Source organism: Lonchura striata, chromosome 3, assembly GCF_050655825.1.
Source record: "Lonchura striata isolate lonStrDom1 chromosome 3, ASM5065582v1, whole genome shotgun sequence".
Taxonomy (NCBI): Eukaryota; Metazoa; Chordata; class Aves; order Passeriformes; family Estrildidae; genus Lonchura; species Lonchura striata.
This window is the reverse complement of record NC_140705.1, coordinates 48620686-48641861: the sequence shown is the minus strand read 5'-3', so window position 1 is coordinate 48641861 and position 21176 is coordinate 48620686. Positions and strand designations below refer to the sequence as shown.

The window sequence follows — 21176 nt, the reverse complement described above, 5'->3', positions numbered from 1 at the left end:
GGTGCTGAGTACAAGGTGACAATCACTCACTCCTCTGGTCTTGCTGGTCAGACTAATTTTCATACAAGCCAGGAAGCCACTGTCCTTCTTGGCCACCTGTGCACACTGCTAGTTCATGTTTAGCCAGCTGTCAAACAGCACCCACACTATACAATAACATAACATAGATCACCACAATAAGGTGTATAACAAAGCCATTTATTAGTCATGTTTTGTTCCATTAAACATTCCCCCAGAAGTGTGTTTTCTATATGATGCATCCATTAGGGTCTCCTGCTATGTGCGGGCTTTTTGGGGCAACAACGTATTATTTTTGCAGGCCAGGCAGATGTGTAGAAAACTGAGAACTGACTGACTTCACACAGTTGGAGAAAATATGCTATATTAAAGCAGTAAGGCTTGTCAGGGAGATGAAAGAGCCCTGGCTTGTGTGTATTCAGCCAGTTACATAGTACAGCAAAAACCTCCAGGCTAACAGTTTCATTAAATATTAATTTGTGAAGCACTTCAAAGTTTAGGTTGAGGCATGCTTCTGTATAATACATTATATTATTTATCGTCTAAAAAAGTTGTTTAGGATGCAATTAGGGAATAATCCTACAGCTCTCAGCAGTGATTCAATGGAATTCAAGGAGGTCTCACATAATTTAACACAGACAAACATACAGCAGAGGAAGGGCTTGCAAGTCTCTCTCCCTTTTAATTTGGCAGATCTGAGGGAAAAAAAAAGTTGTGGACTTTAAAGCATGGCCTTTGATTCATTTGCTTGAACATTTCAAGCTTATCAAAGTAGCTTTGCTCACAGTTAGGAGTTGTTTACGTGTGGAAAAATGGACAACACTGCAACACTGGTTAGAAGGTTTTGCATAGGATGGGCAACAACTCAGCCTTATTCTCCAGTCCCTTCCTCGCCCCTGAGCTGAAGCTGCTGTTTTTGCATTAAGAGCTTGGAAGCAGCAAAGAGAACATCTTTCCAAGAAGCAGATGACTGAGCGGGGACTGCACCTTCAGGGAGGATGACAGCATGGAAGCCAGCATGAAGCAGAGCACCTGTCCCCGTGCCCCCTGAGCTCCTCCTGCACAAGCTCTGGCTGGGCAGCACAGTCCAGCAATGCAGGACAGTGCCTACCTGCAAGGCAGCTGGTACCTTGGGATCAGCAAAGACCAAAACTGTCTGCACCTACCCTCTGATTTTATAGGTATATCTGTCCCTCAGAACCAATGAATCAGCACGAATAATAGGGAAACATTATTTCAACAGTAAAGACAAAAAGATTTAATTGTCTAAAATATATGGCACTATTCAGGGAAGTTATGATTTCACATAAAAGCTGAGTTCATGAAATACACAGGAAATCAAACCAGCAGGTTCTGTTTTCTTGTCATTTTTGTGAAGTACTTTAGAAAGCACTTAAGAGCACACTCTCTTTAAAGAATTACTTTACCTTCTACTCACTCACCAATCTTCAGCTCAGTGCAGCATGCTATGCTGTACAGTTGCTTAGTGCATGTTCATACAAGAAGTCCTAAAAAGCACTATAATTTCAAGAACTGCTTTGTAGGCTTATTTTCTGTAACAGCTGGATTGTTGTCCATATTCACAAATTCCCTGCTGTAAAGCAACTATTTCAGAATCTCATCTAGCTCCTTTACCAGATCCACTACCAGGCCCCACTGAAAGAAGAAAAGAGGAAATATACAGAAACATGAAAAATTTGTTAATGAGAAGCAAGGAAGTTCTCACACTGGTGCAATTGAGGAATTTTCCACCACACAGAGCATTCTCATATTCTTTGCTATTGAAACGAAGCAAACCTCCATTGCTGACTATTAAAAAACCAGCTGAGGTAGGAGAGCCCAGCAGCACCACATCCAACACTGCTCTACAGCCAGCTCCAGCTGAGGTTAGGAGGCATCTCTAGAGGTGATTTAGTCTACAGTCATCCCCATGCACACATACTGCTTTTGAAGGAGACTCCACAGTCTCTAGGGGCAACCTGCTCCACTGTCTGACCACCCTCATAGCAAAAGGTTTTTCTGATGTTTCAACATTGTCCTGTATTTCAATTTATGCTCACTGCCTCTCATCCTGCCACTAAGTAGCATCAAGAAGAGCCTGGTTGGGTTTAGACCCCCTTCTATCATGCATTTGTGTGCTGGTAAGGTCCTTCCTCAGCAACCTCCTAAGTATAGCAGTTCCAACTCTTAACATCTCCTTGTAGAACAGATGCTCCACTTCCTATCATCACAGCCTTTTAGTGGCCTAGGTTCATTAAATCTGTGTCTGTCTTGTACCAAGGAAGCTCAGGTCTGAACACACCACTGCAGATCTGAGGAAAGGATCACCATCCCTGATGTGCCAGCAACACAATTCCTAATACAACCAGTGAGACTGCTGGCCTTTGTTGTAGACTGGCTGAAGGACAGCTTGGCACCATGATTCCCACTGCATTTTCAAAACTCACCTTAACACAAGCTTCCCTTTTCCTGCTCAGCATGCAGGCATCACGCAGATTGCAGAGGCTTCTCCCTCACCACACTCTCACTTCACCCTGCTCCACAACAGGGCTGGCAGGAGGCCCAGCACAGCCCATGACCCATGACCAACTCAGCAGCAGGGAGAGGAAGCAAGCTTCTCACTAGCCAGGAACAAGTTTAGCAAGTTCCGAGGACTAGCAAAGAAATATTTTTACAGTAAATGCTTTACTATGAAAACTTTCATAAAAGCATCTAAGTTGTAAGTGGTAGATGATAAATTTGCCCAGTTTTTACACTATAGCAAGCAATTAAAGAGCACAAAAGAATACAACATTTGAAGTTCTCTACTTCCCCAGAGTCATGTAGTAACATGAATCGAGCTACAGCACCCCAGCTGAACTTCCAGATGTATTAATGTATCACCATAGCCTGTAGAAAGATTATAGTCTTTTATTGATTTATTGTTTTACATATTCAGCTTTCAATAATAAAGTTCAATAAATTGATTCCCTAATCATAAAAACTCATTTTACACATTATGTACAGGTATCCAAACATGTCACAGCGATAGCACAGACCTTCACACAGAACAAGATGGGGAGAGGCGCTAAGGGCAAGGACGTACATTCAGAGATCAAGTCGTGGATATGCACAGTGCTTTTGGCACACCTCACTGAAGATCGCCCACACGGGGACAGTAAAATAATCCCAACTAAGTGATAGCATGGATTAGTTCAACTACATTAATTCCAGGAGGAACACTTAATTCACAATTAAACTGGCCATCAGAAGAGCTTTAAGTTGAATCAAATGCAGCTGAACTAATCATTTTAGTTTTATTAAGCAACCCTCGGTAGACAAATTCTAGGCCTTGAGATCTGTCTCCAATATTAAACACATCTTTTTAGCTGAGATAGGCAGAAGTTTGAGGACTGAGGGAACTCAGGTATGAGAAGTATTCTTTGGCAGTTTGATACAAATATAAAAAAATACATTATTTTTGAGGGCTAAACTAAGCTTTTCCCATTACTGCCAGCACCAGAACTGCTTCAGTGACACAGTAACACATATTGGAACGTAAACACAATCTTGCATTTTAATGAAACAAAATTCATACTACAGATGAACATCAGTACTCCAGATACTCTTCAACAGGCTACCCAGTTCCCACAAAAAAAGCTGAACTTAACACTCTGTGAGAAATCTTGCCCATGTCAATGACAGGGCCCAGGAAACATCACACAACTGTTCACCTTCTCTGCAATACAGGACCTGGCACACACGAGACAAGATGACAAAGTGTACTCTAAGTATTCCAGCTCCTGTGGAAAGCTATTTTATGTCAAAAGCCTTAGTTAATTTGTTGAATGTCCCTTGCTCTTTTCTGAGATAAAGTAGACCACAGGTCTCTTTCTGTAACTACAATCTAACCTTAGGATGACAAAAAACTGTGGCTAAGAGTTTATGCAATCTGCTTTATAACATTACATCGAGCAACAAGTTAAAATACACCATTTCACAATGAGGGAGACATTCGTTTAAAATCTGGCAATTCCCTTTTAAAAAGAGTTTTCCCTTCTAGTGACATGGCTATCCCAAAGGAGATAAAGCCAGGCTCAGTTTGGAGAGCAGAGGGAGGGGGAAACAGGAAACACTTCCAGAATGAAGCATTCAACAGTTCTGCAGCCTGCAAAGCAGAAGGCTGCAGTATCAATGTTTGACTCCAGTAATACAGATCTAAAGATATTGCTTTGTCCAAATGCAGCCATAAACTTGTAAATTTAAACTACTTCCAAAACAGGAATGTAACTCCAACAGGGCATTCCACGATGAAGACCATTTAGCCAATATCTCTACTTAGTTATCTCAGTGCTGAAATACTGGTAGGGCAGCTTCAATTCATCCTCCTTCTTTGTCTGCTTTGTCCCATTCAAACTTCTAATGCTCAGTTCAGAACAAATAAAAATAACAAGAGGCTTAAGCAGACTCCTTTGCTGGGCACACAAGTACAAGCTGCAAATCACATTTAGCTATGGAAGTTGACTCAGACCTTGTTCAAATCTTTCAGCAAATGATGCCAGAGCCTTTTCCTGCTTGCTACCTTGAGTGAGCACATTATGGGGAGAACAGGTATACAAACAATACATAGTACTGTTTATGCTTATTCCCAATGGAAAACTGACCTCATGCTGAGATGCTGCATTCACTCAGGGTTGTAGGAATACTTTCATTCCACCACTAAAAAAAAAAAAAAAAACAAACCCAAAAAATCCACTTGCCATAGAAGCATCCACCCCTTTTTATGGAATCTTCTCAGTATTTCTAGAACTTAACACCTACAGCTGGCTTAGTCATCCCAGCCAAGCTGCAGTCTCTATTTTCAGTTAACAAACCCAACTTCTCTAGAATTCACATATTACATCGTAAATATATCTGAAGATAAACCATTAGCTCTGAAATGCCTGACCATGAAGAATTAAGAAAAAAAGATGGGAGTTCCTTCTTGGTTAGCATGGACTTCTATTTACATTGTCCTGTAGATTTCACAACACTTAATTCCTGCATGTTCATTTTGACACTTGAATGTCAAAGTGAGGCAATTCAGCTTTGCTTTTAGTAACTGTCTTTTTCAAACAGGAAATCTGTGAATTCCCCTCCCCATAGATTCTCACGCATTCACACAGACTCTCTAGAAAGGTAAGACACTTTATTGAATTTTTTTGATAAATTAAGAAAGGACTATGAACCAGACTTATGGGTCGCAGGTGCTTGTAAACAGGCATCAGTTCCTTCCCACAGAAAGCTTGACTCCATGCACTCAGCCCGAAGTCACTTTCCCCAGCGTTGCTCACAGGCTGCATAGTGATGGAGGGCAGAGAAAAAGTCTTCATAGCTGATGTTTAGGTGGGAAGGCAAAGAACTGAAAAAGCAAGTTAGAAACATTAAAATAAGCTTTTATAAACACCACACTATTCATACAGCCACTCAGGAATATCACTAAAAGCCAGCTACAGTCTAAGTTCTGAGCAACCTTGTGAAGTTGTTCTCAACATGGTTATTGTCACTCAACTCTAAACCAGTCACCCTCTACACCAAAGCCTTGCATTAGAGTATGCAGGGCCCTTCAAATCAGTGAAAACCTGGGAGAAGCACAGCGTGCCCATGTTTCAGTGTGCTATAAATGAGCTTGGATTTAAGAAGTTCAACAAATTTAGTCAGTTCAATTACTACTACAACTGAAAAGCAATCCATAGGTGCAATCTCCTTGTATTATTCCATTTCCCTTGTATCATTAGTTTCCCTGTTAGAAACCTATAAGCCACAGAAAATCAACACTAATATAAGCAACACTGTCAAATGGGACCATACCACACACTAGGTGGTGACAGAAGTTGTTTCTTAAACCTGAGGCACGAAGCCTGCTGTTGCCTAGTTAGGGCTAAAAAACCAACAATGAATGTTTGACAAGTTTCATTCAATAATTTTAAAATATCCTCAAATCAATCTCCAGACACTTGTTTAGCTGGATCTCCTCTTTCGGCCAGTTCCATAAGTTACATCACAAAGACTTGTTTATCTAGATATTTTTCATTCCAGTGTGTTTCACAACATTTATAAGCAACTCACATGATTTCTGTCAGTCTGATGTGCCACGGAAGGAATCCTAATGTGCTGTCCACAGGACCAAACTTCAAGACTAAATCAGGATCAGGAAATCCATTTGTACCTACAATAACAAGTTACACAAGGTTTTATTAAATTCATCATAGGATTTGTTTTAGTTCTAAACCCTAAGGCATCTGCTTTTTCATTAAATGCCTTTTTTTTTTTTTTTTAAATGAAGGTCCCAAGGACAAGTTAACAATTAAAAGCTAAAAGGACAGACTGGTCTTGCAACACCTAAATGACCAACTGAGCAAAAGCTTAGGCAGCCACTGCAGGCCCAGCTGGACTGTTATTTTTATGTCAGGTAGTTTTCAAAGACTTTCTAGGGAAATGACAGGAACAGTTACATTATTTTGAATAACAGTAAACCCAAACAACGCTGTTTCATCTGACTTGTTCTAGTTTTGTCTTGGAAAACTATTTTAGTAGCACAGAACATGCTGACTTTACCTACTATAGTCCTTACTTAACTATACAGAGCTGCAATAATGTATAGTAAAAGGACACAAAAAAAAACCTTAAGCAAGTTTCACTGAATAACACCTTAGTACTACAGACCATCAAGAAAAAAAAAAACCCAACTTGTTAGATAACTTGTCTCTTTCTCAGTATGAGACCAGACAAATTTTAAAACCAACTTACTACAAAATTTCAAAGACACTGCTGCAGCTGGCATCTTTCTGGTTAGATGAGTAAACAAGAACAGGGCAGTGTGTCTTTTTCTGTTATTATGTGGACAACCTGACCCATTCTAGGGCAGAGCAAGATAATATTGATGAATTCCACTAAGTGCCCACACTCTTACTACCTATTCCTTAAAATCCCAACCAGTCACTTCCCTTGTGAGAGCACCCTACTCATCTTCTGAGGCTGAAGACAATTAGTGACTAAACACCACTGCCTCCATCTCCCTTCCATATACTTCTTCAGTGCCTAAGCTACTCCAGGCTAAAACTGACAGACAGGAAATAGGCTTAGAATGAGCAGTCTGAGTCCAGCTTTCCCTGCTAATTCTAGTAAGTTGATTAGAACAACATGTGAAAACCAGAAGAGCACCCCAAGAAGCTAAACTGTCACCAGAAGAGCACCCCAAGAAGCTAAGCTCATCTGAAAAGCATTCCAGCAGTCATAACCCTATTTTGCTATAATGCTGCAATTAGTCATGATTATTGTAGAAAATTTGTTGTCACCTCTTCCACTCTCCACCACTATCAGTTAAGTGCAAGAGTGCTTATACTGGGTGATGACTACCTTTAACAGATAAAAGTTTAATACACCCTACTTGCTCCAAACTTTCGATGTTATTTCTCAACTCTTTCCTCATTTGCCTAAAAAAAAAAAACCAAACCACTACACAAAAGCAGTCAAGAGCCTTTTACAGTTTTCAGATTAGTTGTAGCAGAACTTCAGGAATAGCAGAAAAGGGAACTAAGGCCAGATTTTGTTCCACCTAGATTTTAAAACCAAAGCTGGACATTTTCCAAAAAAGCCACATCCTCCCTCCCCACTGAATCACCACAATAGTGATGATACCCTTTATCACAGTTAAAGAAGCTATTTTCCCCAAGCATGTGAATTTTTAAAGAAGGACAAAGTTTTTAGACAGGAACGTCTTGTGCCACAGTCCAAATCTTATTGCAAAGTTAAGAAAAAAATTGCAAAGCAAAAGCCACTTCAGTGTTCAGAAGCTAGCACGTTAGTATGAAAGAGCTTTGCAGGGAAGAAGTGAATACTTAGAAGCGGGAACTCTGGAGGAAGTGGACAACTTTACTCATTAGCTGATTCAGTAGCTGAGTACTCCTCAGCTGGTACAGCAGCAGGATTTTCAATATTGCAATGGTTTTTCAAACAGGAAAAGACCTTCAGAGAGCCCAGTTAATGCTAACATTTCTTTCTGGTTCCTATCTGAAGGAAAATGAAAATGCACACTTTATTATTACTGTCACAACAGCCTACTAAAACACACAGTACTGTGCTTTCCAGTCTGCATCCATTTCTCTACCTAAACATAGCAGTGTTACAGATAATTTACATGTGGAAGCTCCCGCAGATCTGCTTGAGTTACAGCAGTCAAGTTTAGCACACACAAGATTCAAGTATTTGGGAGCAAACTTTAAAAAACAGAAGAGGCCAAAAGACTTGCACACTCAAAGGATGGCAATCTTGCAACATCCCTTCTAGGTCAGGAGTTCTGCAAGGGAAACCTGAAGGAATTTTAGAGCTGGTAACTCTACCCTTTTCCCCATAGATCTTACAGGCAATTTGAGTAGCCTTAATTGATAGTCATGTTCTTTGCTGGAAGGCAAGCAGCAAGCAGAGACAATATTAAAATGCAGCTAGTGCCTACTTTCCTGAAAACAAGCTGGTTAGCTGAAGCATTGCTCAGAAGAAAGTACTCTTACACTGCAGAAAACTCAAGCTGTAAGAATTAAGTGCATGACTGAATTAAGAACAAGAAAAGCCACATGACAAGCTAGAATCATACCATTTTAGGACTAGGCTTCTATAACTGCACCCTAAACATGAACAAAAAATTTAAAAACTACATTAACAGGTATTTAAATCAAAATGAAAAAACCCCAAAGATTTACAGAATACACCATTAATGCAAACTCAGAATATAACGACTCAAGTATTGCTTTCCAGAACATGCTCTCAAATCAGTAATGCACAGATGCTTACTTTCAATACTGTTCCATTAAAAATGCACACAAACTGAATTTGCCTACAAGTAAAACAAAGTTTAAAAAGCTGCTGCTAAATAAGTAATGAAAGAATGCTTCACCTCCAACAATGTCCCAAACATTAAGTAAACAAATTAATAAGGATCAGTTACAGATATTATCCTTAATTATTAGCCACATGCTTGAAGCAGCGTGTTTCAAGTTCATATCTTTGACACATTAGATTTCTCTTTCTGTGCTCAGCTAGCATGCAATACTTAAAAAAAAAAAAATCAAAAAAACTTCAAAATCCACTCATTTTGTGATCAGACCTAATACTTTTAATATATCCAGACAGAAGATCACCAACAAGTTTGAAAAGTTCCAGTCAAGTATCACCGGCCGAAATACACACAACAGGTAACAGCTGTCACTGGTTCTCCATTAAATTAGTAACTGTTCTAAAGGAGTGATTGTTAATTTCCTTTAATTGCCTTTGGGGTATAACACAAGAGATGCCTTAAGTTCTTCTTCAGGTGCCTTATTAAATACATTTAATAGTTCCATTACAGGAGGATGCTGACAACAGGGATGGAATTCAGTTTTAAATTAAAGTGGCCAAACTGCCATGGAAGTCTGTCTGCAGAACATTCAGCTGATCACCCACATGAAAAAGAAGAAATCACTTTCTAAAGTCCAAATAATGGGAACCTCACTACAACAACCTACCCAAAGGCATCCAAGTTCAAGTGTGCAATCTGAAACCTGAACCCTGCCATGCTAATTACAGCTGCAATTAACATGCATGGATCACCTAGGCAAGCTCAGCAACTCACTATAACTGCATGGTACCACTGGAAAAGTGGATGATAAATCTAAACTTCTTCTCCCAGGTGTGGTATTAGGGCAGTCCTGCCCTTTTCATAGCTATTGCATGTAGCCACACATCTCAGTGCAGAGTCAGTAATCTGCATGAATTAGTAATGAAGACAACTAAGCTAGTGTGGGTTATAGAGCAGCAAGAGAACAGCAAGTGCTCTATCATTTGCACTCATGGTAGTAGTCAGGCAGCAAGAACAGCTCTAATCGCTATAACCAGATTTGGAAAAGACTCTGCCCATCCATGTTTGCAGCTTCCAACTTGCAGGAAGTTAACCTAAATTAGAATAGTCTAATTTTAGGTAATTCCAAAAGTACTTGTTTTCAGAAAGTTCATTGCAGAACACACTACAGATGCTGTAAACTCTGAATAGCCATAACTCAGCAATTTATCTTAATACATCTGCTGAAGAATTTTTCTGCTTAACAAAACAGCTCAAAAGGCAATAAATGAGTAAGAATTTTTTAACAGAAGCCTAAAAGCAATAATCATAACTTAGACTAAGCATCAAGATGCATACATTCCAAGCAATGAATACACTAGTAACCAAATGGTTATGAATTGAGTACTCCTTCCCCTCTTTATTATACTTACTACTTAATAAGTTGTCTAGCATATTCACATCCAGGTCTGAATGTGTTCTTTGCTGCTGTGCTACCAACTGACAGAAGTTCTGAGCAGCTTTGACTATGTCTGCTTTTCCATCTTCCGGAGACAGCACCTTCAATGCAGATTGGCAATTTAAAACTGAAAGTACAAAACATAGTTTAAAAGCAACAGAAATATAATTGTTTTGCATGTGCTTTAGACAGTCACAGATACAGCAGAAAGTAACTTGTAGTTAATTCCTGTATTACAACTAATCACAGATTTACCTCATCTATCTCTTGGAAAAGTGGATAAGAGTTTTCTGGATTTGCTGTATTACTAAAACACAAGTTTAAGACAACTACTTTGAGAAGTCTTGTGAGAAGGGGTTTAATTCAGTCTTGAAACATAGTTTTCCAGGAAATTTGGTTTGGTTCCTACGCTGTCCAGCAAAGCACTGAGAAGAAAGGCGCCTGGATAGTAACTTAAGGGATTCAGGGAAATTAAAAAACCCAACAAACTAATTTCTACCCTAGAAGAAGGTGTTTTTAACAGCTACTGTGTACATTCACGTGACATAATGATTAAGCTTGGGGGCTTCCCTCAATCTGATCACAGCATCTTGATGCAAGAGTTACAGTAAGGATCTAAGATTGCTACACTGAAGTTTGGGACAAGATAATAGTCAAGAATTCATCCATTCATCTGTAATTATGTCTGTGACTTAAGAGGACATTTCACAACAATAACTATCTTAACCGTACACTTCTGAGAGGCAAGAGTCTTCTCGTACTACATTACTTGCATCACTGTCAGTACTGGTAAGGTCCCTAAGTGGTGCCAAGGAAGCTGAAGCCCAGAGATGGTGCACTATACTGGCTTGAAGTTAAGTGGGTTTAAATACCAAAGTGTCAACATTTTGGGCTGATACCAAACTTAGGATAGTTACAACCAGACACTTAAAAATAATGTTTCTTAAATCTGCAGAACCCAACTGTAAAGGACCACACAGCACAGTCAAGATTCATAAGAACACCTAAAACCCCGCAGCTCATCTATCCAAAATCACCACAATGAAAATAATTGCTCCTTAATATTGCTTGATTGATGCAAATTAGCATCAAATGTCCTGCATTAAAAATATTTAACAGTATCCCTAAATGTAATACACGCAATTTTGTTATTCAGAAGTGAAAAACTGCAGATAATAATAAACTGCATAAATGTCAGTTTGTTCAGTTGAAAACATGAAGCATCTGATCTGACTGTGAAGCCTCCTAAAAAAGAATGAAAAATTTAAAAAGAGAACAGAAAACACCTCTGCTTTTCACAGTTTCCAGCACAAAAGGTTGCTGAGATTTGAACACACTCTTCCTATCAACAAGTCTGAGAAGTCTTTCAGTAGTTTGTTTGGTGTGAACATAAATATCCCAACTTAGGTAAGTGTAGCTAAGTATGCTGGAGTTCAAGACATTAATAACCTGTCTACCCCATTTTCTGCTGGTTCAACCTTCAGAGGAAGGAAAAAAACAGCATGAAATTTGAGTTGTTCCACCTAAATCCTAGTATCTTAGGCTAAGTTGTTTGTAAGACAAGTTCAAGTTACAATGCTATACTTTATACTGGAAAACTGGCACAATTTTGATATCCAGTTAGCACTCATGGGGGAGGCGAACCTTGCAAGCAGCATTTTCAATGCAGCAAAATGTACCACAACATGTGCAGATTTTTTCATGAGTCTTTGAACTATGATAATCTTAAAGCATAAGGGTTGTTAGGTATTTTTTTACAAGACCTACTTAAATATTATGAGTTGTAGTTAGGAGAGCTGTATCAGCCCATCTCTAAGACAAAGGCCTGATTCAAGTATGTGCCTGTGATTCATTATATTTTGGACAGACTTCTAGCATTTGTCTTAGGCAGCAGATGAGTAAATGAGTTTTTGCAGCAGATACTGCTGTATAAGGAACACCAGCCTTGAAACCTACTCCTGCTTTCCACATCTATGTGCAAAAGCTATTACTACCAAATTTATTTTTTTAACTTGTGCCCTTTACCTTCCTGATGGCATTGTATCTTGCCATGACAACCAGAAGTCTTGCTCTTTCCCTTTCTCCTCCCCACTTTGAGGTGTATGTTTGGAAAGATGGAAGCACACACATGAAGAAAAAGGTCACTGTACATAGAAATGTGTTTAAGTAAAAGCCGATTTATGATTGATATACAGCTATTTAGAGGCATACCAAGCTCCACTTGTAGTTAATCTTACCTTGACCAGTTTTGTCGTGATTTGCAAATTCCATGGAATACTTGGAACAATCTAGTCCCAAGAGTTCTTGCTGCTGTTTTAAAATTTCATCCATCAATCTTGAATTATTCCTCTTGAAAATACCTTTAAAAAAAAAGTTGCGTATCAGCCAACTCCTATAAAGGGTGTTACAAAACAAATCTGATACTAGGCAAGAAGAAAAAATTAGTCAGAACTGGTTTCAGACTGGAGTTCACAAGTGTGGGTAAGAATTCAAAGCAAACACTACTGAACATGACTAATTTGAGTGACCTTGGAAAGACAACTCTTGTGCTTTTGTTATTCTTTCACCCAGCCTGATTTCAGCAGCAAGTTGCAACTGCATAAGGGATAGCTTAAGACTTATTTCATTGTCCTTAGTGTGCTAGAAATAGAGAAAGCAATAATCAGCAAAGAACAACCAAGTCAGATTAACACCAAATTTCTTTAAAGCCCACGCTGCTTAATTCTGCTACCACTTATTGCCACATCCCTAAGGCTGCAGGCTAACAAAGCAAGTCACCACTAAATCAGCATTTCAAGTCTCAGTAACTGTCCACTCTTAATAGCATGGGTTTCCTAATAAGAGAATTTCACAAGCTGTATGTTTCATGCAGTCTCCAAGGCCTTTTTATACTTGCATATTTAAGGGAAACACACTTTGAATGCAGGAAATCACAAAAGCCTGCTTCAAACATACTTGGGTTCCTGTACTAAAATAAATTCTAGCTTTTGAGAAACATAGCTCAATTATTTCTAATTAAATGCCACAGCAAAACTAAATGTTACAGCTTAAATATTTACAATCCTGGCTGGCATATTCACTCAGGAACTGGATATGCTTTTATCATTATATCACAGGGTATTCAGAGGTTTTTACTGAGCTTTGTACAGAATCCTTATGTCAAACACTTCTGTTAACCTGTCTAAAAATGCCCACACACTAATCTTACAATGTAGACAGTGCAAAAGAATGTAAGACATGCAATTTTATGATCAGGCTTAGGATTCAGCAACACGACCTGACTAGAGGATCTGGAACTGCTACAACAATTCCCACATTGGTCAAACAGTATATAAGCACTATATTAAGATCATAATACTCTAGAAGTTAGTTTGCAATATGAGGTGATACAATGCGTTCATTTAATATGCTAGCTTTTAGACCTAATGAATCAGAACTTTTCTACAGGCTTCATTAGAGGTTTTAATAGGTAGCAAAGTATCTATTTTTCCTCTCATCCTGGATACTTCCTGTAAAAAAAAAAAAAAAAAAAAAAAAGATTTAATTACAGAAGTGCCAGTGATGCTTACAATTGATTTCACATGTTTGCAGAAAAGCAAGTTGTAGTAAGGCACAAACCTCTACAGCAAAAAGTGTGTTAGAATACTTCTGCTAAATTTAAACTCAAGTTAAATTGTTTCTTTTTGGGCTCCTGCTTTCTAGCAATGCTGCTTTAAATAAAACTGTTTGATAGAACTCTACTTGGCTCAGCTTCATGCTGGGGTTAGCACAAATTGTCTTTCTTACTCCCAAGGTCAGCAGCAGTGCAGCCACTGCAGTTGCTAATCCTGCACCCTCTTCAAGGAAGATCTGTACAAGGCTGCACATGCCTCACCTTTAGGAGTCACTTGACTTCCATACACTTTTAAATATGAGAAATAAAACTGTGTTCAATATCCAGACAAGCATGTGACATAATTAGGAAAGGCTCCCTATCTGGGAAATAAGCCCCTGCCCTTCTTCCCCTTTCCCACCCAACACTAATGGTACCAAATCCTTTCTTGTGAAAGGTTTTTGTCTATTCCTGGCAGAGACTGGAAGAACTAATTTTAAACTTCACACTCCATCTCTAAAGTAAATTACAACATTGAGGAGAACAGGTAGAAGAAGTGATCAAGGCGTTTGCTTCTTAGTAAAAAGAGACATCAGATAATGGAATTGGTCCAGCTCCAAAGTGAAGGTCCTTAACACACACAAAACAGAAGATTTGCTAAATAAATGCATTCTTAAGATTTATCTGAGCATCACCCTTCTAGTCTGTCTATCTCACCCACCCCCTCAGTTGATCAAACTTGGGAGTTGCATGGCTCTTGGAATCACAGTTTTATTAAACAGGAAGGTACTGTAGTTGTACCATGTAGCTGCAGTATGCCTTCCTTGGAAAGGCCTCCATACCCATATTCTCACTGATCCATCAACCTTGACACATACACAGTTTTCCTGAAGAGAAGATCCTGAAGCACAACACAAGGTAGTAAAAATTCAGACTAACTCAGATCTTGATTAAAAACCAACAGCATTTGGGAATACTCCTTCAACATTTGTCTCTCAGTCTATGCACAAGAGACTTATGAATGCACATCACTGCAAACACAGTCCTGCCAAATGCAATATTCACAGGCCAAATTCATATTCAACTTCAACAATTTTAGAAGGTCATGACTCAGATATATTCTCCTTTTCCCTTACAGTATCCCAAAACCCCATTTATCTACAAGGTTCATTTTTTAAAAACTTTGTGAATGTACCCAAGTTAGTTCTGGGAGATGCTGTTGCTTAATTTAAACATGACAAATATAGCAAGTAAGTGCATGAGTAGGCCAACTCAGTAGCAGAATTATGTATCTCTAGGCAATGAAAATTAACTCTTGGTTTACTGCTACCCTCCAATTTCATTCACAAATAGTTACAGCTAGTCCATAAGGTAATTTTAGCATTATAAAAAATTTTGGTTTGACAAAAGCTAATAAATTTTGGCAAAACAACAGCTGTCTGCTGATAAACAAAAAAATGTGGCACTACTTATGTTTCTAATATGGAACACAAACATGAAATTGTCACTATTATTTTTCATCAGAAGAACTTCTGGGTTTGAAAAGCAGAAACACTTGGTTGGTCAGAACTCTGGAACCTTTGCAAGCCGGCACAAATGTGTATATTCTTGCAAATGAAGTGTTCTAAGAATTACATGTATTTAAGCATTAAAATTCCCAATGCAAAAGAATATCAAACTCTGTCTTGATTTGTTTCTTTTAACTACTGAGAACTTGTGAGCTGTTTTCAAGGATAATACTTGTTTTTACAACATAAGCTGCAAGCACGCTGTTAGTCATTTGTTGCTATTAGAGCTGAGGCAAACCAGAAGTTTTTTAGCTTCCTGCAGTAGTCCTTCATAACAGGTCTTTTCCAGGGCACACATCTTTTGCTCAGATTTACAGCAGCTACAAGCCATGCCCCTTTGCAACCATAGTATTGCAATATTTTAGGGTTAGATATTGACAAATGAATTTTGTAATTAAGAGGCTGCAAATTCATCAGGTGTAGAAGTTAAAAAATCTTGAACTGGAAGTGAAAAACTGGCACAGTTGTTTGTCTGACTAGAATACCACAGCCACCTGTTAATGTCTTAATGGCATCTCAAAGTTCAACCTTTTTTTATTTTCCTACTTTTTAAAGCAGCAGAATCTGGTAAAACACAGTATTGAGTTAGCTCTTCATTGCAAGGGAGCACCTTACCAAAGTGGAATCTAGCAAAGAACATATCTCCACAACATTTCAGTTATTTGCTCTCTCAACTTCTTTCCAGTGCTGACAAGGAACCAGTAATCAAAAGTTGTAATTGTTATCAGGTATTAACATTTTGAGAACATCAAATAATAAACCACTTCAAAGAATGTACATGCAAGAAACCTTTTTAATACATGAACAACTTTTGCATACATCCTGTTGGATCACACTGGTTGATAATGGAGGAAAGCATGGCCACTACACTGGACCTCACAGGATATGGAAAGCTACAAATACCTCCTTTATTCCAAGAGTCTAGGAAAAAAAGTACTCCAAGTTTGAATGTAGCTAAAGTCACTTAAATTTCAGTCAAACTAAAGCCGCTTAAGACAGCATTAAGCAATCAAAGAATTAGACTTAGAACTAAGAACTTCATAGGTTACCATTTCTCCCACATTTCTTCTTGGAGGGACAATCTGCACTAAGAGAACAAGGGCTCATCAGCAATTCAGACAAAACATACCTCTTTCATAGTTCCCATTCCTTTAAGGAGATCACCATATACAGAGTTATCTTATATAGTGTTATCCCTTTTAATAAATGTGGTCTGAGACCTCCTCTCAACTCGACACCAAAACACAACTGTTGAACATGAAATTTCATATGGGTAAAGGCCCATGTGATAGTGGTATCTCACAATTGTTCCAGCGACAAAAACCACAACATATTTATCTTGCCCAGAGAAATTAACTCACTACACACCCAGAAGATTTTATGGATTAAACAAATTAGCTAAACTACCAAGTAATCTAGAAGAGACTAGAAGCCTATTTTGGGGCTAATTAAATAATTTTTTTTGCATATTCTATCCTTCCAAAGAGTTTTTAAGAAAGAAAAGTGGTCAGAAGCAACAGTTCACTAGAAAGCTAAACCCAGGATGAGTAACTCCAAATTTTCAATACAGTCACACTATGGGCTTTAACAAACCTTCAGTGTGAAGCATCTATCTAGGAGTCCAAAGTACCCAAATGCCAAGAGTCAGCAAGCTCCCAAAAAGCACTCCAGACTTGTCCGAAACTGCAACAGGAAAGCTTCACAGAAGTAACACTCAATCAAGCTCTCCCAAATGGCAAAACAACTACCAAAAGAAAGTTAAAGTATATAGCACTAGTAAAAGGCTTCTGCTCCCCAGAAGGTATTTTAAGTGCTATTACATGAAAGTATTATCAATGCCTTCTGACTGCAACAAGGCTGCAGTATTTCCTCAGATAAGGTCTTGACAAAAATGGCTGGATTTCTACTGAGAAATGACTGGCAATACAGAAGTCAACAGAAAAATTCTTGATCGAAAGCCTGAAACTTTAATTTGCATTATTTAACTCATGTATGTACAGTCGCATTAAGTTTATTATGGCTTTGTCATGCTGCACAACAATGAAAATCAAGAGAACTGGCTTTACTGCCCCTGGTGTGTGGAAGCCCTACCACCTTGGGCCTCCAGACATGCTGAGGCCACAAAGAAAGTCTCAATTCTGAGCCCTGCACAACTCCAGCCAAGTTGCCTCTACAGTTACTGGTGCAGCTGCTGTAACAACAGTGTGAGCTGGAATGCAGCTACTTATTTTGACAGTTAAGAATACATTAACAACCTTCTATTTTGCAATTTTGTAAAAAACACAGAAATTCATTATTATTAGCAAATAAACAGCTTATCTAGCACTTCTTCTGTAAAGAACTTCATGCTTCCCTTTCCTCCTATAGGAGAGGGAGTTGAGGACATATTTTGAATTTAATCCTACTGCAGGATTAAATTTCTTGCAGAGAAAGCAACCATGGAAGACCAAGCTTGTAAACAAGGTTTCCTGTTGCTATCAAAAGCATCTCAGTACTACAGATATGCAGTGAAGGAAAAAGAAATAAATTAACATATACCTCACCATGGCTAACACTGATCCAGAGCACTCATCATTAGTTTTCCTTCTCCACCACAGCCAGCACCAGTGGGGACTCTGACAAATCAACAGCTGGTACACTTGTATGAACACAAATCCTCAAAAGCAGCTCAGCAGTCCAAAAGCACTACTCACCATCTGAGTCTATAGAAACAAGTGCACACTGTAATTAAGGGTCACCCTCTGCTACTGATAAGAGCATTTTGTACCTGACTTTATTCACCTTCACTATTATCAGTGTTAGTGCTGAGGGTTCCAGACTCAACCACCACTGAGCACCGGATTTAGCAACAGCTGCAACATCCTACTTAATGACAAGTCTATCTGGAAATGCTGTATGCTCAGTCAAGGCACCCTAAGGAGCTTAACAGCACAAGAAAGGCAGCATATGTGCTATTACCAGCAGTAAGCATGCACTAGAGCTGTATGAATGACTACCTGCTCACTCTCTGAAGCTGAAGTCAGTCTAAAAAGGTCTGCTGTGCACAAAGCAGTTGTGGCTGCTATCCTGGACAATCCACTGAACACCTGTGTGGAACATGATGTGTAATGGCAGGCTATTCTCGTCTACCCTAGAAGTTTGGCAAAAGTCACATATTTAAAACTTTTTTGTTGCTCTGCTTTCTTTGATTTTCCTCCAACAAACTGGAAATCAAGTGAGCAATTAAACTAGCATATTCTAGTATCAGAGGAACAACAGAAAAATAAGCTACTAAAAAATACGTTTCGATACTGAAAATATGAAATAGCTATATTTTCAGATCTCAGAGGCAACAGCAAAACCTCTTAACCTCAAAAAATGTTTCAGACACTGTTACAGCTCTGGCTCCTTACTGGAAGACAGGACCTCAGCAACAGTGGCTACCTAAGCACTGGCTGATGCATTCTCCCTCCTCAGTGTTGCACAGTAAGCAAGATGAAAACCAAGACTACCAAGAAACATGATTCTCAGCTTGATCTGTTCCTCAGTTCTTCAGATCTGTTCCTTCAATTTGTAGAGCACAGTGCTGGAATCTAAAAAGGAACTAAGCACATACATAACATATTAGGCAATACTGCCCACAGCTTGTTTGAGATTTGAAGTTAAAGATTCTGTACAATAAAAACATCTCTCTTCAACCTATGAGGGAAACTCTCTTCCTTGGTACTGTTTGCTCTGCAGCTTTACACCTGGTTGAATGCTTTACAAGTTGGGAGTAAAAGCTGACAATATATAAATGACTTTTCAGAAGGTGCTGTTCTCTGTGTGTTTTAGATGTCATGCCAATATTTTATATCATTCGATTTCCAAATGAGGGAGTGTTCTCCCTCTGAAATACAACAGAGCCAAATTCCTCAAGAGCCCTGCAGAGATGGCCAGTTTAAACTGCTAGACAACTGCTATTGAGCCCAGTTTCTCATAATGACCCTAGAGTAATTTAGTGAAAGTCAAGTCTTCCAAGTCTTTAATGACATAGGAAGGATCAACCATGAAACAGAACTATAAATAGTGATGGTTTAAAACAAAGTAAAAATTTTTAAAAATCACAAACACCTATGCTCAAGGAAAGGCCTACATACCTCAGATGCTTTCGCACATTCGACAACAAAAGACTTCTCCTACTTATGTGGGATGCACTGCTGGACAATTCCTGAAAGAGCACTAGAAGACAACTGTACCTCTAACCTACACAGTTCACCTAAACTGCATGACATTGCTAAACAGCCATTGGAAGTTTTCCTCTGCAGGACAGAAACAGGACACTGTCCATATCATGTACTGTTACCCCTTCTGAGTTGACAACTTATCCAGTACAGGTCAGAGATCATCTCTCAGTAGCTGGACAGAAAGCTTCAACTAAGAGTATCTTGAATATGGCTGGTTTTAGCTCCCCTCTAGGAAAGGACAGGTATGAGGAAGTCAGATTTGTTCCACTATTTCCTCACAGTATGTGAAATACAAACTCTGATCTTATCTTTATGATAGTAAGTGACATGGAATCAACATACCTGCAAGAGCCAGAGTTCAATGGTTTAACACCTGAGACTCAGTAATAAATAAAACCACACAGCAGATATGAAAAAACACCAGAGCTTCCAGAAGCACAGGCTCAGAGTTAACTCAAATGCCAAGCAGGACCAAATGCAGATAATGTAATTTAATTTCACAATACAGACAGCAAAAAGGACATCCATGCTTGTTTAACTAGCAAGTTTAACTACTTGTCCATCTCGTTTCCTCAAATAGGAGTACTTGAAAATAGAAGGCTACTTTCATTCATTCGCTTCTGGAAGTTCAGCCCCAGCTCATAAACAGCACTCTTAAGAGCAGGCTGCCTAAAGCTCTTCCCTACAGTCCCTGCCCTACACCTTCACGTGTCAGCAGCTCCTGTCAGCCCGAGGCTGTGGTCAAGGCTCTAGAAAGCAGGCAGGACTGGGTCTTCCCGACACACGAGCTGGACCAGAAGGGCACCTGGACCATTCCCCGGCCTTCCCGGGGCCAGGAGCTCTGCAGCGGCCAAGCAGCTCCAGCGGATGGGAAAGGAGCTGCCAGCAGAGAGACTGGACCGGACTTGGGCAAACCCCGGAACAGCGCGTCCCTCTGGCTCCACGCCAGGAGGCGCTCCCAGGGCGGGCACCACCAGGGACTGGGACTCGGGGCAGCCCGGCCGCCGCTCACCGTTATGGTCGTAGACGCTGACGTAGGAGATGCCCACGGCCATGCACCACACGACCAGGCTGGCCATGTCGGCGTAGCTCGGCTCCTCCTCGGTCACCACCAGCCCCACGTGCACCGGCAGCTTCCGCAGGGCGCGCCCGTCCGCGCGCCACCGCTGCCGCCCGCGCGCCGCCCCGCCGCGCGCGGGGCCCCGCCGCCGCCAGGCCGCGCGCGCCTCGCGGAAGCCGAGCGCGCGGGCGGCGGGCGCCAGGAGCGCGCACGAGGTGGCGGCGGCGGCGGCCGCGCGGCCGCGCAGGCACGCGAGCAGCGCGCGCTGCAGGCAAAGCAAGGCGCGCACCAGCGCGTGCAGCGCGCGCCACGCCAGACCGCCCGCCCCGCTCATGGGACCGACCGACAGGAGCGCGCGGGGCCCGCGGGGGAGCGGCGGGGGAGCCTCAGCCGCTGCGCGCCGCCCGCCGCGCCATCCCCTCACGGAGCCCGCGTCCCCCGCCC

General features: G+C 40.3%; 1 protein-coding gene across 1 annotated transcript; it reads right to left on the bottom strand.

Moving 5' to 3' along the window:
* Positions 1-2905: 2905 nt before the first annotated feature.
* On the bottom strand, positions 2906-21081 carry NUS1 (NUS1 dehydrodolichyl diphosphate synthase subunit). Its single transcript, XM_021540850.3, has 5 exons — positions 20685-21081; positions 12545-12667; positions 10282-10434; positions 6106-6205; positions 2906-5398 (listed from the first exon to the last, which is right to left on the bottom strand). The coding sequence occupies exons 1-5, from the start codon at positions 21064-21066 to the stop codon at positions 5308-5310; spliced, it is 849 nt and encodes a 282-aa protein (XP_021396525.1). The 5' UTR covers positions 21067-21081; the 3' UTR covers positions 2906-5307.
* Between the last annotated feature and the right edge of the window lie 95 nt (positions 21082-21176).

Excerpts from the sequence above, each read along its gene's own strand:
- NUS1 (XM_021540850.3), bottom strand. The coding sequence starts at position 21,066 with ATGAGCGGGGCGGGCGGTCTGGCGTGGCGCGCGCTGCACGCGCTGGTG. Across the intron at positions 12,668-20,684 it reads CAGCGTCTACGACCATAACG|GTATTTTCAAGAGGAATAAT; the intron begins GTGAGCGGCGGC and ends TTTTTTTTAAAG. Across the intron at positions 5,399-6,105 it reads ATCAGACTGACAGAAATCAT|TTCTTTGCCTTCCCACCTAA; the intron begins GTGAGTTGCTTA and ends TTGCTTTTTCAG.